Below are 17,137 nucleotides of genomic sequence, written 5' to 3' on the forward strand. Positions count from 1 at the left end.
ACACTGCTATTAAGCTCTTTCAACAGTCAGGGATTTAAAAATACCTGCCTCCTGAAAGGGCTGTGCTGATTGGCTGAGGGCTCAGCCAAGAGCAGCTACTGCTAAGCTATTGGCTGAGCGCTCAGCCAATCACACATAGCCCTTAGCTATTCATTCGTGAATAGCTATATCTTAGCTATCCATGAATGAATAGCTAAGGGCTATATGTGATATGTCGGCGTGATGCCGATATCCCGGCATCATGCCGATTTGAAAATATCGCCAGTGGGTGGGAGCCCTTATTGTGCCACTGTACACGTTTGCCATTTCGATTTACCTCAGGAAAATCTCCAGGGCTTGCTGCACTGACATGGTAATAATAAACCTGTGACTGAAGGGGTTAATAGCATTGGCCATAAGCACAGCTCTGTACAGCAGTGGGAAGCCATGTACGGGCTGAGCTGCGGCTTTATTGTCCATGCATTGCATTAGGGAACTCCCATCACATAAACAGCTGAATTTTTATTACAAAATAAATTACAAGGTTGATTTATTTTTAGGAATGTGGCCAACGCACAAAAAAGTAAAGGCGATCCTGAACAAACCTTTTAAAGGGACTGTCCGAGTTCACATTTTTTTGTTAATACTTGCTTTCCCATACTTCAAAATAATAAACTAACACATACATTCCTCTACCCGCTCCCTGTAAGTCCCCCACCAGTAGATCTCAGTCTCTGCTCTGACGTATTGTCTACAGGCTGCAGCAGCCTGTATACGGGACATCACAGGCTGCTGCAGCGAATCACAGACCTCAACAATAGGCCCTTGGTAATGTTCATAACCTTCAGCAACCTTTTTATCTCTAGAAAGCACATGAAGAGACTTTGGGTTGGCAAGAGAGATTTTCTTCCTATAAAATTCCAAAACCCTTCATCCTCTGAGTCTGTGGTAAGCTGGCTTATATAGCATTAGTTAATTCTTTGTCTTAATAGTTCTTAAGGCCGCCTGCAGACGGGCGGAAATTCCGTGGCGGGATTTCCCGCGGAATTTCCGCCCCTGGAAGCTGCCATAGGATTCCGTTAACAAATGCAATCCTAGGCAGACGACCGCAATTTGGCCACGCGAAATCCCGCGGCATGCTCTATTTCTGTGCCTAGCTCGCAGAGCCCGGCACAGAAACGTCACTCACTGGCCGCCAGCTCCGCTCTGGCTGCCCAGCAGCCGGCACATAAAAGAGTCGGGGCCGCAGGAGAGGTGAGTGCCTGCGCTGCTCTCTGCAGACGCTCGGGTCGGGTCCCGCTGCGAGAATTCTCGCAGCCGGATCCGACCCGGCCATCTGCAGGCGGCCTAACCCTTTCCAATCCAGTGTCTGACCTCATCTGACATTGAGATTTCCTTGCATAGCTCCAACACGTTTCTAACAATATGCAGGACAGAGCTCCAATGTCGGAGGTCGTTCTACATATGTTCTGTTAATATTATCAAAAAAGGTGTGTGGTCAGGGGGCATGGCTCGGTGTGTAGCTTATCGCGACCTATGATTTTACTCTTTGTTATAGAAATAGAGCTCCTTTTCAGTGGGCCCAGTAGTAACAACAGCCCTCTCAGTGACGCAGTAATATTAACTCCTTCCCTCCATATGACGTAAGGGTACGTCATGGCTGCGAGGTACTTCCCGCAACTGGACGTACCTCATAAGAGATCTCACGCTATCCGGCAACGAGAGCCAGCTGTCACTGATAGCCGGCTTTCCGATGTTAACCCTACCCTGCCGCGATCTATGTAGATCGCGGCATGGGAAGGGTTCACAGAGGGAGCGCGCCCCCTCTGTGACGTCAGTGGGCTCTCGCGATGTAATCGCAGAGAGCCCGGCTGGTTTCCATGGTAACAGGATGCCACCTACAGGCGTCCTGTATTACCATTGGCTATGATCGCTGTAATAAGCGATAAGGCATTGCAGGAGAGAAGTCATAGCGATCATGAGTTGTATGGTGTAAGTCCCCCACAGGGACACAAATGGTGTAAAAAAAAAAAGATCAAAATAATGTATAAAAAATTTTAAAAAAATGTTATAAAAAAACTTTTGTGCTTTTATTCATATTAGTATAAAAAAAATCCCACATATTTGATATGGTCGTCTCCGTAACGACACGTTCAATAAGTTGAACATGCTTTTTATCCTGCACAGTAAAAAGCATTAAAAAAAACTCAATAAAAGTCATCAAAAAAGCCATATGTACCCCAAAATGGTACCAATAAAAACTACAGCTTGTCTCGCTAAAAAATCAGCCCTCACAGAACTCCGTCCATGGAAAAGTTAAAGGACTTTGAATGCAGCGATTTAGAAAAAAAAAGATTTTCAAAAAAAGGGTTTTTATTGCAGAAAAGTGGAAAAACCTAAAAAAAACAAGAATTTTGGTATTGTTGTAATCGTACCAGCCTGCAGAAAAAAATGTATTGTGTCATTTATGCTGCATAATTAACACTTTAAAAAAAAAAAATCTATGGCAGAATTGATGCGTTTTCTCTCCCTGCGATCATAAAAAAAAAATAATAAAAGTTTTACAATATAGTCTGTGTACCCAAAAGTGGCACCGATAAAACTACAGTTCGCCACGCAAAAAACAAGCTCTTATACGGCCGCGCCGACGGAAAAATAAAAGTTATGGCTTTTGAAAAATGGAGATTAAAATCCGCCAAAAATCGTTGCGTCCTTAAGCCCCAAATAGGCCGTGTCATTAAGGGGTTCATGCCCCCTTTATATGCCCTTATCAGAAATAATGCTCCCCCTGATTGCCCAATCAATGCTCAGTTATATTGTCCCCATCATTAAAACTACTTCCTTTGTTGCCGTCATTAATAATGCCCCCTCCTGTTGTCCTGATATTACAAATCCTGCCCCTTGTTGGCCCGTCATTTACCATGATGCCCTTTGTTCCTCCTGTCAGTAATAATCATCCCTCTCATTACCCCATCATTAATAGTGCACCCCTTTTTGCTTCGTTAGTAATAATGCTGCCCTTTATACTCCCCAATTGATAAAAACACTCCCCGACTCAGGGAACAAGTGTAGGTGACTATATTCATTTTTGGTTTTTCTACTTTGTAGCCTCACCTGGCCATCTCTTAAACTGGAGGCTTAGGGCGATACCTGTAGCAGCCGCTACTGCAGAGGTAGTTGTTGGCGGTCTCAGGATGTGACTGGCCCACCAGGATTTCTCCCGGTGGTCTGAACGGCCAATCCACCCCTGATAAGCTTTTATGACACACCAGAGTGCCATGCTACCCCGATTGGGAATCATTGACTTACTTATATCAGCACCTCTAGTGTTTGGCTATGTAGGGGAAGATCAATGAACCCCATTGGCTAAGCAAACAGATTACTTTCGATTACCATGCACCCTGTTATATAAATTCAGTATGAGACCATGAACTGCAATAGTCCGGGCATGTTTATGACATAGCATTAATTATGTGTATATACTAAAATAGAATATTTCCATGAGATAATGCTTATCTTTTTCTATCGCACACAGGTTGCCATAGCAAGATACTCTGGCTGGCAGGTTGCATATATTTTATGGGGTATGTCGTATGTATAATTAGGCCTCTGTAGAAAAAAACCATCATTTACGATCTGTTTTTGCATTTCCTGAACCGTTCTTCTTTTGTTGTAGGTTACTTGATCATGCATGTAGTGCAATGCTTGTTTGGCCTCTTTTTTGTGTATGGCTTTGTGTTTCCAATAATGCATGGCAACGCCTTAGCACTTCTGAAAGGCTTAGGAATCTCCATGTAAGTTTGACTAATTATCAGTGTTATCAATATAATACAGTCACATGACATATGATATATTAAGTTTACAAATGTCAAGTTTACATTATTTACATAATCTTTCTTAGGACTAAAGCCCCATTTACATAGGACAATTATCGCCCAAACGATGTCTTTCGAGCGATAATCGTTGCGTGTAAATACTACCATTGTTTGCTTTACGGCCGAACGATGATTTTATGTGGAGTTTAAAATCCATCGTTCGGCTGGCCAGCTGATAGCAGGGAGCGCTCACTGTGATTCTCCAGCGCTGATAACATTGTTTCAGCTGCAGCCCCTATAAAGGGGCTGTATGCAGATAACAGACCACCTGCTGTTCTCTGCATCCAGGGAAGGGAGGCTCATTTACATGCAAATGAAGCTAATAAGCTACTAATGGGCATTAGTGCTGATTAGCAGCTAATGCAAAATGATCGCTCAGATTGTCATTCTCCCTATCCTTTGAACAAATTGTGAGCGATCATCTTTGCCACCTTATCTACCAGCAAATTAAAAATGGTAATTACTGATATATATGCAGTCATAGAAATAATAAAGCATAGATACAAAGTCTAGCACTGGTGGTAAAAAAAATAAGTCAATCCCTTTATTCAAATGTACATTAACCCTTTCCAATCCAATTTTGGATTCAGGGTTTCCCAAAAGGCTTTCTCTTTTTGCAGTTATACAACGGTGCCATCTGCTGGCTAAATCCAGTCTGTGCACCAGAGAGGCTCCGAGAGCGGAGTGGCTGGTAATAGACGGTAAGAATACCCTGTCGGACGTCTTCTGACATTGGAGCTGTACAAGCTTCAATCAGAATGTAGAAAGACAGTGGATTGGAAAGGGTTAAAAAAGTTTTCCAACTATCGTGAAGGCAGTAAATGCAAAGCTACAAAAAAACTTCAAAATGGAGCGCACTTGGGTGTTTCAGACAAACGTCTTTACTTCTATCTGAAAAGTCAGCCTTGAGGGTTTTTGTAGCCTTTCATTTACTGCCTTCATGATGGTTGAAAAACCAACCTACAAACAGTAATATTAACAGTCCGACTCTGAACCGGCAGTGTCTTTTACGTTTTAGTTTTCTTAATACTTTTCCTTCTTCTCTTTCTTTGAAGACTCACACTTGCAATCGGTATTTCGCTGATGATATTACAAGTCCTGTTAGCCAGTACATTCTTTCTACAGGAGAAAATCGCTTCTGGGGATAAACAGAAACCCTTAGCTCTAAATAACCGGTAAGAAGGATTTTTTAGGACCTTCAGCGGGGGCTTGTCTGACATTAGAAAATGTCTTGTTCATTCAGGCCAATGGGCTGAGTTGCAATACCAGATACAGCCCATTGATAAAGTGTGGTGCTGTTTCGGGAAAGAGGTAGACCTTTTTTTCTGATCTTCGACAACCCCAGTAGGGTGGCTTCACACACCTTCTTTTAAAAACCCAATGTTCCTCTGTCAGTTTTGATGCAGTTTTCCAAGCCCAAACCAAAAGTGTATTCAAAAGATATGGGAGATATAAAGCAAGGACTTATACTTCTTCCTGCTGAATCAAACTTTTGGCTTTGGCTCAAATACTGCATGGAAACTTTTGGACCCAGAAGTGTAATAGAAGGCATCTCTTTCATTGATATCAATGGGAGCAAAGCCTTTCTATTGCGCTTTTAGCTGTGACCATGATGCGGACGTTTGGCTCGGCTGCACTGACAGCGGGCCGGAGGATCAGCTGATCAGTAGCGATCCCAAGTGGTGGACCCCAGCCGATCATCTATAGTAAATGCCTGGAAAATCCCTTTAAGGGATTAGGGGAAAGAATGTGATTATAATTACAAATATGCCAGGAATGCAATAAGTATTCAAAATGTGTAGGCGATTCCTGTATGGTCAGCAGTATGTTTTATTAGAAGCGAAATTTGAAGGAAAATTGCGTTGGATCACAGGTTTGTCTTTTATTATATACCCTGTGGTGATCATTGATTGATTGATTCAAATTGGTAATCTTAAGGTAGATTTACACACAACGATTATTGCTCAGAATTCGTTCAAACGATGGCTTATGAGCGATAATCGTTACGTGTAAACACTGCCATTGTTCACTCTTTGGCTGAACGATGATTTTAAGGTGAGCTTAAAATCCATCGTTCAGCCGGAGAGAGATAACAGGGACTACATGCTGTGTTCTGCACAGGAGTCCGAGATTACATTGTATTCTGCTGACAGCCCATGCAGAGCTGAGACAACATGCTGTGCTCTGCAAACAGCTCCTGGAGGCCCCTTTACATGCAAATGAAGCTGATAAAGTGTTAATGGACATTAGTTTCCATTGACACTTTATATAACTGTCAATCTTTCAATTGTTTGAAAGATTGTCTTTGTGTATAAATGGGCCTTCATTCTCTTAACTTTCCACTGTTTTTTTTAGGAAGGCCTTTCACAATTTTAATTACTTCTTCTTCTTCTACAACGTGATTATTGGTTTGGGAGCCTGCTTGTTTCGACTATTTTCCAGTCTGATTGTGGGAAGTTGGTTAATTGGAAGGATTGATAGGACAATCTTACAACGTGGATATGAGTCAGCAGACATGGGTAAGACATATACTGTGGGCAAGTTGGCCATTTATCAGCATTCTGTATTCAGAACAGAAGTAGGCAGAAATGGGACATGCTTTTTTTTATCGCTCAAGGCAGGAGTTATAGCATACAGCCAATTCACTACCCGAATGTCAGCATGATAGCTTTTGGACTTATGTTCATTAATTTAATTGGATGTCTCCTGAATTTTTCTCATCGATCCCCACGGCCTTCTTATTTGGAATACATAGTCCCCATTAACCTTCATTCCTTTGCACACAAGCATTTCTAAATGCTCGGCCTGTTAGCCGCCTTACCATATATTTGTGTGACACGTACCATTTTCTCATAAAGGCATTGATTGAAGCAATCATCATACCTCAACACATACAGCATTATCAGTCGGTCTGACAAAGGGTCCAGTTGACTTAATAAAGAAATTTAAAGGCAGAGCATTTTTAAAGATACTGTAAAACCATTTTTATCCATTATAACTAGAGATGAGCGAGTATACTAGCTAAGGGCAATTGCTCGAGCGAGCATTGCCCTTAGCGAGTACCTGCCCGCTCGAGACAAAAGGTTTGGGTGCGGGCGCAGGGGAGCGGTGAGTAGTGGCAGTCAGCAGGAGAGAGAGATCTCCCCTCCGTTCCTCCCCGCTCTCCCTCGCAGCTCCCTGCCTGCTGCCGGCACCCGAACCTTTTGTCTCGAGCGGGCAGGTACTCACTAAGGGCAATGCTCGCTCATCACTAATTATAACCAGATGGAGAAACATATTACACTTTTCTAATCAGATTTTATTTTCTGATTGTAGATTTTTTTTTATTCTGTTGTCCATATATGACTATGGGGGCGGCCGTCTTGCCTGAGCTACATTTAGCAGCATTGGGGGCATTTAGAAGATTATTAGAGATGAGCGAACCTACTCGGCCACGCCCCTTTTTTGCCCGAGCGCTGCGATTTTCGAGTACTTCCGTACTCGGGTGAAAAGATTCGGGGGGCGCCGTGGGTGAGTGGGGGGTTGCAGCGGGGAGTGGGGGGGGAGAGGGAGAGCGAGAGAGGGCTACCCCCTATTCCCCACTGCTACCCCCGCTCCGCCACGCCTCCTCCCGGCGCCCCCCGAATCTTTTTACCAGAGTACGGAAGTACTCGAAAATCGCGGTGCTCGATCGAGTAATTACTCGAAACAAGCATAATCTTTAGAGATGAGCGAATATACTTTACAGCAGCTTCATGGGCCATTCACACAATGCACAGGAGGGACCCATGGTATTGTATAGGAGACTGCTCTGGGCATGCTCTGTGAACTCTGCAGGGGTCATTTTGCAGGGAGGGGGAGTAGATAGTCAGAGCTGTTCACCTCTTGTGAATGATGGATCTAAGTTAGTGAAGGCGGATATGAAGAATTGTGTAAATGTACGCTAACTATCCAGGTTTTTGTATTTTATTTAAGGCTACAGTACATGGATTGGAATGATATATGTGGACCACTATCACAATAACCCAGTACTTGTGAGTTTTTGCAACATTCTACTGACAATGAGAGCTGAGAAAAGACTGAAAGATATGTCTTCATACTATGGGTTTAGTGATCCGGGAGGTAAGAAGGATAAATCTGCAGACATTTCTTTTCTGCTTGTCATTATTTGACTGTTTAACATGACTGGGATTTTCCATGGGTATGGTATTAATTGTCAGATAGCAAGTCATCTGTTCAAAGTAATCCAAACAGGAGTGGGCTCCAACAATGGTAGCAGGCATTATGTGCCAATCAGAGGCAGCGCTCAGCCATACATTGAATTTAATGATTGGCGGATTGCCTGAGAGATGTGAGTAATCACGGGCATCGCTCAGCTGTCATTCAATGAATGGCTGAGCGCTGCCTGTGATTGGCTGAATGCTCAGCCAATCAGACACAGCCCTTTCAGGAGGTGGGGATTTCATTCCACTTTGCAACCATGAGAATCACACGAGAATCGGGACAAAATCACACCCATCTGTTAAGCCCTGAGCGCGGCTTCAGAGAAAGTGTTAATGCAAATACGCTCACCGCAGCGTATTTGCACATGGACGATGTTTGAACAGCCAGGTAATCAGAGTGTTGTGTGCGTCTCAGTGCTTATTACTGTACTTTTTGCGCGCACAGGGATAGTTCACACATGCCCGTGACACTCCCTTTTCGTGGGCTATTAAAGCCTAAATGAGCTCCCGCTGTCTTCTCTTCCTGCATTCTTTTTCCCCCTCTTGCGTAATTTCGCCCTGCTATAGACTTCTATGGCAGATTTGATGAGCAAAATGCAGCAAAATAGAGCAGGTCCTATTTTTTTGCGTCCTCAAAATCTGCTTGCGTAAAACACATTTGGGTTCTATTCTTTGTGGTTTGGGCTCGCAAATTTTGCGTGCATAAAAACGCCCGTCTTAAGGAGCTCCCAATCGCATGAAGATAAATTAAATCAATTATTGGAGTCTGCTGCACCGATGATTACATTGTACAGTCCCCAATCACATCAGTGTAAAGGCAATCTTTTGAGCGATAATCGTTGTGTGGATTACAGGGTAAGATGATCGCTCGAAATTCGCTCAAATGGCAGTTTGAGTAACAGTTTTGAGCGTTCACTTTGCATAAGCTCTTAAGTAGCTAATTAGCCTTCGGGAGCTGTTTGCAGAGCACAGCATGTCATCTGAGCTCTGTACACAGCTCCATTATTCTTGCATGGGCTGTTGGCAGAATACAATGTAATCTCTGACTCCCGTGCAGAACATCGCCCTTTCAGGAGGCAGGTCATTTTTAAATCGCTGCCGGGGACCAAGCGACAAGATGTGCCAGAACCCCGACAGTGGCGGAGGAGTGAGTATATATTTTTATGATTTTTTTTTTACACCAGCTAGGGATGATTTTCAGGGAAGGGCTTATACTTCAAGCCCTTCCCTGAAAATTACTGCGGGGGTCGCCTGCATACCATTGCTTTCAATTCAGTATTCTCTTATGGAGGAAACTAATCTTTCAGAGGGGCTGCAGGTAATCTTTAATAAGAACACTGTATATCAATTAGTAGTGTAATGTGATATAACACATTTTAATATATCAGAAAAGTAAAAAAAATGTAGTTTTTTTTACAGGACCTCATTCATCAGTCAAAGCAAGAACAAGATGGCTCCTATATTACACTCTTTTAAACAATCCTAGACTTATAATACAAAGGAAACCGAAAGATACGGGTGACCTGGACAACATGAATACGGTTCTGCAGTCCAGACTTATCTGCGCCTCCGTTCTGGAGGCTGAAATAAAGAATCATCAGGAAAGACCCCTGAATGATAACAGCGTGGAAGCGTGGCGGATATGATATGTACGCATCCTGGACAGTTTGTACAGATTGTAAATTAGCAATTGTTACCGCTTTATGAGTTGTTGTTACTTTAGGACACTTCTACTCCACAGTAATGGCACCAAAATCTGCCTGCAATTCTGCATCAAAAACCTGCATTTAGTCATGTGGATTTTGGTGCAATTGCTGCTGCGCCAAATCTCACTGCGTCCAAGAAGAATACGTCATAGATGGATGACAGCCTGTTTACGTAGGCAGATGAAACGGCAAACGAACGATGATTTTATGGTCTGCATGAAAGATCTGTGCAGTGATTTATCGCTGCTCGTTCTTTCACTGCATTCGTTTACACTGCACAATAAGGACTTCTTCACACTGGCATATGCGCTACTATGATCACTACTATGGAGTGCAGTTGTGCATCACCAAGGTAAAAATCTTTTTTTTCTCCTTACCTTTCAAACTCTGCGTTAGTGCGTGCGAGTTTGAAAAAAAAAAAGCGTGAAGATATGACCTGCACTACCTTTCTCTCACATAAATACCCCGTTTCCCTGAAAATTAGACCTACCCCGAAAATAAGACCTAGCACGATTTGTTGGGTTTTTTGAGAATGCAGAATGCTTTTTCAGGATTTTCGAGGATGCTTGAAGTATAAGCCCTACTCCAAAATTGAGCCCTAATTACAGTTAATAAAAAAGACAATATAAATAGTGTCCAGGCAGCTATACATGTAAAAAAGTAAAATCTATTGGAGCAAAAATTAATATAAGACACTGTCTTATTTTCAGGGAACAGGGTATGCAGTTTTAGCTACGTGCGAGAGATATAGGGGAAGTTCTATCTTTTCTCACGTGTAGCATTAACCTTTTCCAATCCACTGTCTGACCTCTGAAGACATTATGATTTAAGGCTGTGCAGCTCTGATGTTGGAAGACGTCCGTCAGGGTTCTCTTACTGTATATTGCCAGCCTCTCTGCTGTCGGAGCCTATCCAACGTGTCCCCTCATGCAGTACTGGCTTTAGCCAGCAGATAGCGCCGTTGTATAACTGCAGAAAAAGAGTAAGCCCCCTAGGAAAACCAGGATACAAATTGGATTGGAAATGAGACCATTAAAATCAATGGCTTTGTTTTGTCTCATTTTGTGGCTGTGATTTTCACAGCCACAAAATGAGAGAAAATCATGCCCATCTGTTTAAGCCCTAATTGTTTCGTGTAAAAGGGCCTTTAGGTTTTGTGGAGAAAAAAGCAATACAAAAGTGTCTTGACAAACTAGATGTAATTCTTGACAGTATTCCATCAGGTCAATGGCTTGAACAGATGGGTGCATGAGCTACAGTGTTTCCCTGAAAATAAGACCTAATCTTATATTAATTTTTGCCCCAAAAGAGGCAAAGTGTCTTATTTTTGGGGTGATAGGGCTTATACTCACCTGATCTGGGTGCCTGGCACTGCTGCTCTCCAGTGGCGACGCGGCATGCTGCAGTGTCCTCGGCGTTCACACAGAATTCTTCTTTGAAAACCTTGCCTCCAGCAAGCGAATGCTGAGATTGACTTATGATTGCCATGGCTTAGCAAAACTGAATGATAGTCGTTCGGGCAAAACGCGAATCAACGTCTGAACGAATAATATTCATTCAATTTTCATTGGGCAGGCATAAAATCATCCTTGGTTCATTCGCTTATCGTACATACGCTCTGACAGGAGTGGCGGCGCTGGCATGGCAGCGGGTCTAATAGGGACGTTCTGATTATTTTAATATGTTCTACAATTTCTCGCCATCTATCCATATTTTTCTTTTCGCGTTTTGCTATTGTGACTGACATGGCTGCATGCTCTGTAATTCGGGCAGCGCTAGCTAGCATAGCCATGTGGCGGCACACAAAGGGGATGACAAGGTAGATGGTTATTTATATGTTTTGGTGTCGTGTGGCAGAACATTGCGCCTATACAATAAACAATAACATTCTGTCATCTGGATCCTATTGACTTGATTTGTTTTGTATCAGTGTTTCTCTGCAGAGTATTCTCATCGCTGCTGAAAACCGTACGAGGAGCCATTACCAAATCACAACTAAATTGCGCATTTTCTCTGCCATTCACACGGCTGGGCGCAGCCTGGAATTCCTTCGGCCGGCATAAATGGTCAGCATGGCTAGCCACTGCTAAACTCCCCTCCCTTTGCCGGCAGCTCCCATAGAAGCCTATGGGAGCTGCCAGTTGATCGCCCGAAAGATAGGGCAAGACCGTATTGGTCGCTGATATCCTATCTTCACCGGCCAGACGTTTTTAAGCGGCTAATAATCACCTATGTAAGTGAATGCATTGTAGTCCAATGCTTCACACGGTCGTGATTATCATGCCAAAATAGCCACAAGACAGGGGAAATAAAACAAGACCACGGTTACATAGTAATCGGTTGGTGGAAACAGTAGGGGTGAGGGTCCTGCTCCAACGAGCTTATATACTACAAGTAGTGGGGTGATACAGAAGGTAAAGGGGCTGGAGATGTGCGCGGTATGGGGGGGTGGAGATGTGCGCGGTATGGCGAGGTGGAGATGTGCATGGTATGGGGAGGTGGAGATGTGCACGGTATGGCGAGGTGGAGATGTGCACGGTATGGCGAGGTGGAGATGTGCATGGTATGGGGAGGTGGAGAGTGAGGGATGCTATACACATAGACAATGGTCAGGCCATATAGTGGCTGAATCGGTATGACTGCAGGTGCCGGTTAATTATGGCTAGCAGGAACTGCAGTCGGTAGGACAGGGAGCATGTTATTAGCGGAGTACAGAGGGGTTTGGTTTAGGGGATATGGTATGCCTCCCTGAAGAGGTGTGTTTTTAGAGCACGCCTGACGTTTAGGCCTCGTGTCCACGGGGAAAATCAGGCCCGCCGTGGATTCTCCATGCAGAATCCCGCAGCGGGTCTCTCCTTTCCCGCGGACATGAGGCCTCATAATAAGAATAAACTCACCTGTCCTTGACGCTGCTGAGCTTCCTTCCTTCGCGGCCGGATCTTCTTTCTTCGGCCCGGCGGATGTGCTCGGCACGCCGGCAGCGTGCCGCTTGCATGCGCCGGGCACATCCGCCGGGCCGAAGAAAGAAGATCCGGCCGTGACGGAGGGGAGACGCGCAGCATCAAGGACAGGTGAGTTTTAATTCAGATACGGGTGTTCCGCGGATCCGGACGGCTTGCATAGGCTTCAATAGAAGCCTGCGGGAGCCTTCCCAGCGGGACACCCGCACGAAAATGGAGCATGTCGCGTTTTTTTCCTGCATGCAGATCCACGGCTGAAGGGAAAAATGACATCCGCAGGTATTTAAGTACCTGCAGGTGTCCAATGCATCCCTATGGGGCGCGGATCCGCGTGCGGGAAAAACGCTGCAGATTTAAAATTAAAATGATCCGGTGGACATGAGGCCTAAGTGTGTATTATTGTATCCCTAATGTATCCAGAACTGATGTTTCCGGGAGCACACGGCTGCCGCTCTGCTTTCTTACGGCTAGTATACTTTGCTGTATTCTTTCTTCTTGGTAACATATGTATCCTTTGTATTATTCATCTTTTCTGTATACAATGTTGTTTACTATACTCCCCTTTCTGTGGGTCTGTTTCCGCCCGCAGGGTGTTTCCATTCTGCACACGTCATGTCCATCTACATATGCTGGCTGTTATTTTATTATTAATTATTCTAAGACCGCTTTCACACGGCGCAACAAATCGCATGTATGTGAACCCCATGGTTACCTTTTGGGTTCCTTTACATTAGGAATGTTTTGTCTGATGCGGTGTTGCAAAAAGAAAAAGTTGCAGCATGCTCTATACAGTCGCAATTTGCGTTTTTTTTTCTTTTTGTAGCCCATGTTTCCCTATGTGGCCTCCTAGTTTATCGCATAACATCTCACCAACTAGCGATTTTCGGCGGATGCAATACATTTTCCTACCCCTAAAATAAGCCCTAGTTACATTCCCTGAAAAAAAAAAAAGGAATACTTACTGGGTCCAGGTCCTCCTGCTGCCCTCCGATGCTCCACCAACTGTCCTGCAGTCCATGTTCGCTCACACAACTTCCTGTTTGCGGGATTCAAAAATCCCTCCTCCAGGAAGCGATGGCTGTGATTGGTTCATCCAGCACTACTCAGCCGATCAATGCAGCGTTCCATGAACCAATATGAGGGCTGTGATTGGTTCATCCAGCTCTGCATTGATTGGCTGAGCAGAGTTTGAAGAACCAATCACGTTGTGGAGGCGGGATTTATGAATTGGCCAATCAATGCCGCGGCTCGGCCAATTCATTAATCCTGCCTAAATTTCCTGAAGATGAAAAAAAAAGTTGGTCATTACGGGGCCAACAAGCTTTGTCACTAAGGGGTTAACATTGTAAAGGAAGGTATAACAATTAGTGGACCACTACAAGTGATTTATAGCTTATCCGAGCAGTCTCCAGCCAGTGACTCAGAAGCCATATATTGCTCACCACCCCTTGCTGTGTGGATCACCTTGTAATCCTGAGTCCAAACATCTGCTGGCATTATTGCAGACATCCTAACCACCAAACTGAGAAGGTGTAAGACAAGTGTCAGAGGTCACACCGAAATACTTATCAGCAAATGCTTGGAGTTTCACAATTTCTTGATTCTCCATATTTACGCTCGGCCTATACTGTACAGCGACTTTGTATGCAATACACCTTGCATGGCTAAAGATCTCAGGTTGCAATGTCACCACATTCACTTACATCAGGACGCGATGTAGCAAGGCTATAGTGAGATCTTTGGCCAAGCCATGTGTGTCACGCCCAAAGTCGCAGTATAGTCTTAGCCTAAAACTTTCAGACCTCCATTCTTGAGTTTGATTCCGAGCATTACTCCAATATAGCTTACAAGATGTTGGAGCCTCTGGCTGATCCTGTAGGTAGGTCATTAAAAGCCTCTCTGAAGTAAATGGTTGCACACGACTAGCCACATTGTACAAAGTACGATTATTCAATAATGACTAGAGATGAGCGAACCTACTCGGCCACGCTCCTTTTTCGCCCGAGCGCCGCGACTTTTGAGCACTTCCGTACTCAGGCGAAAAGATTCGGGGGGTGCCGTGGGTGAGTGGGGGGTTGCAGCGGGGAGTGGGGGGGAGAGGGAGAGAGAGAGGGCTCCCCCCTGTTCCCCGCTGCTACCCCCCGCTCCGCCACGCCTCCCCCCGCCCCCCGGCGCCCCCCGAATCTTTTCACCCGAGTACGGAAGTACTCGAAGATCGCGGTGCTCGATCGTGTAATTACTCGAAACGAGTAGGTTCGCTCATCTCTAATAATGACCAAGAAAAGTGTATCTGATCCGCCTTGGTGCATTTCTACATTCATGGAAACATTTGGACAGTGTAATACACACTTTGTCTAAGATAATGACCCCCCTAGAAGGAGTTGTCATTTGTTGCAAAACCCATCCTGCGGTTCCATCTCAGGCAGATCTATAGATGATGAGAGTTGTGGTAATTAGATGGACGGTCTTATTACTGGAGGTCCTAAAAGTGGTTCCTCCTTGGCCTATAAGAGGCTCTCGGAGGCTCCTTGTGTGTAGTCACCTCTTCTTCTGCTTGTGTAGAGCTTGTTGACCACTAGACGCCTCTATGACGCATTATTGGGATGTGAGAAGCTGGACAGTCGAATCCATGAATTGTCCTCACCGGCCGTTCTGACCAGAGTGTTAGGAGGTGTTGGGAACAGTGGATGCGTGAGGACACACCAGGCGACCGGGCTCAAGTTGTCCTCAATGGACCACCAGTAGAGAGGAGCATCTGATCGTCCAAGAAGCACGAGCAGATCCAACTGTTTCGTTGTCCACCACCCGGAGAAAGTGGCGCCATCGTTACAGGCTCTCATGTTTGTCTGAACCATTTCCAGGCACTTGACTGAAGGACATTTGGTCTCACGGAGCCCATTACTTGTACTTCCTTTGACACCCATCGTCGGTGTAATTTGCATTGGTGTCGAGAACAGGAAAACAGGACACTACAGAGTGGAACCAGTTTGTTTTCAGCAAAGAATCCAGGTTTAATTTGGGCGCTGACGACCGTGTTTGTGTCTAGAGACCTCGGGGTGAGCGCCTCAATCCTGCCTTTGCTGAGCAGCGACACACTGCTCCTTGCTCCTGTGATGGTCTGAGAAGCCATCAGCTACGACAGTCGGTCACCCCTAGTTGTGGTACGAGGGGCAATGACTGCTCAGCGATATGTTTAGGATATCCTGCAGCCACATGTGTTCCTCTTATGGCGGCTTCCAAGAGGCGACAGGATAATGCTCGGCCGCACAGACAAGGGGGTCACAGGAATGTCTGCACCACATTGCCACACTTCGTGGATGCCCGGTTACCAGATTTATCACCAATAGAACATGTATGGGAACATCTGGGATACCAACTTCCACAGACTAGGAGTCTGCAAGATCTAAAGGCTCAGTTACAGCAAATGTGGACCGATATGCCACAGGATGCCATACAGAACCTGTATGCTTCCATGCCTGCCCCCATCACATCTTATACGCAAGCTAGAGGTGGCACAACAGAGTACTAGAGCCTCCATGCCCACCTGTATCACATCTTCTATCCTAACTAAAGGTGGTACAACAGGGTACTAGAGCCTCCATGCCCACCTGTATCACATCTTCTATCCTAACTAAAGGTGGTACAACAGGGTACTAGAGTGTCCATGCCCACCTGTTTCACATCTTGTATCCAAGCTACAGGCGGTACAACAGGGTACTAGAGCCTCCATGTGCTCCTGTATCACATCTTGTATCCAAGCTACAGGCGGTACAACAGGGTACTAGAGCCTCCATGCCCGCCAGTATCACATCTTGTATCCAAACTAGAGGTGGTACAACAGGGTAGTACAGCCTCTGTGACCGCCCGATATTGTGATCACTTAGCCTGCTCTCACACACGTGTTTACAAAATGCCGCATCTGAAACAGCGTTGTATTACCGCGACATTCTCACTGCGTTTTCGAACACATCCTACAGATTTCATTACCGCCCCTGTGATTGTGATGGGTGATGAGCTGCGCTAACAAGAGCTAAAACGCACGAAAACAGCGCAGACGGCGCTCTAAAATCCCGACATTATAAATAAGCCCTAGTCTGCGAGGCCCTGCTGACATCTATTAGAGGCGCTGTACCGCGGCGTCTGAAATGCCGCACTAATCGCATAAAAAGACGACTGTGTGACAGCGGCCTCAGGCGGCTTTACGTCCGCGCTGGGAACCTCCAGTCGCCGCTCCGGCTTCATTCGCCTTTAAACGCGTGATGTCACTACTCGCTGTTCGCGCAGAACGTTTAGACCGGCCAATCACCCCCGGGAATCGCTGGCTTTTCGCAGATCGTTTACACGCAACGAGAAGTCAGCGAACCAGCCGTGACATGTATGCAGGCTGAAGCGGCGTGACAAGCCAAAAGCGAACA

General features: G+C 45.2%; 1 protein-coding gene across 3 annotated transcripts in view; it reads left to right on the forward strand.

Annotated features, from left to right (window-relative positions):
• The window catches only part of LOC136628467 (stimulated by retinoic acid gene 6 protein-like), a 41,636-nt gene extending 30,254 nt beyond the window's left edge, over positions 1-11,382 (forward strand). For 2 of the 3 annotated variants that reach the window (XM_066604393.1, XM_066604396.1), the window contains exons 12-18: positions 846-927; positions 3,515-3,563; positions 3,656-3,773; positions 4,910-5,029; positions 6,210-6,373; positions 7,809-7,955; positions 9,464-11,382. In XM_066604393.1, coding sequence (XP_066460490.1) covers positions 846-927; positions 3,515-3,563; positions 3,656-3,773; positions 4,910-5,029; positions 6,210-6,373; positions 7,809-7,955; positions 9,464-9,702 — 919 coding nt within the window. In that variant the 3' untranslated portion in view covers positions 9,703-11,382. The remainder of the gene's footprint in view (positions 1-845; positions 928-3,514; positions 3,564-3,655; positions 3,774-4,909; positions 5,030-6,209; positions 6,374-7,808; positions 7,956-9,463) is intronic. The other variant, XM_066604395.1, reaches the window with a different exon arrangement.
• The last annotated feature ends 5,755 nt before the right edge of the window (positions 11,383-17,137 follow it).

The sequence above is a fragment of the Eleutherodactylus coqui genome, chromosome 5 (genome assembly GCF_035609145.1).
Source record: "Eleutherodactylus coqui strain aEleCoq1 chromosome 5, aEleCoq1.hap1, whole genome shotgun sequence".
NCBI lineage: Eukaryota > Metazoa > Chordata > Amphibia > Anura > Eleutherodactylidae > Eleutherodactylus > Eleutherodactylus coqui.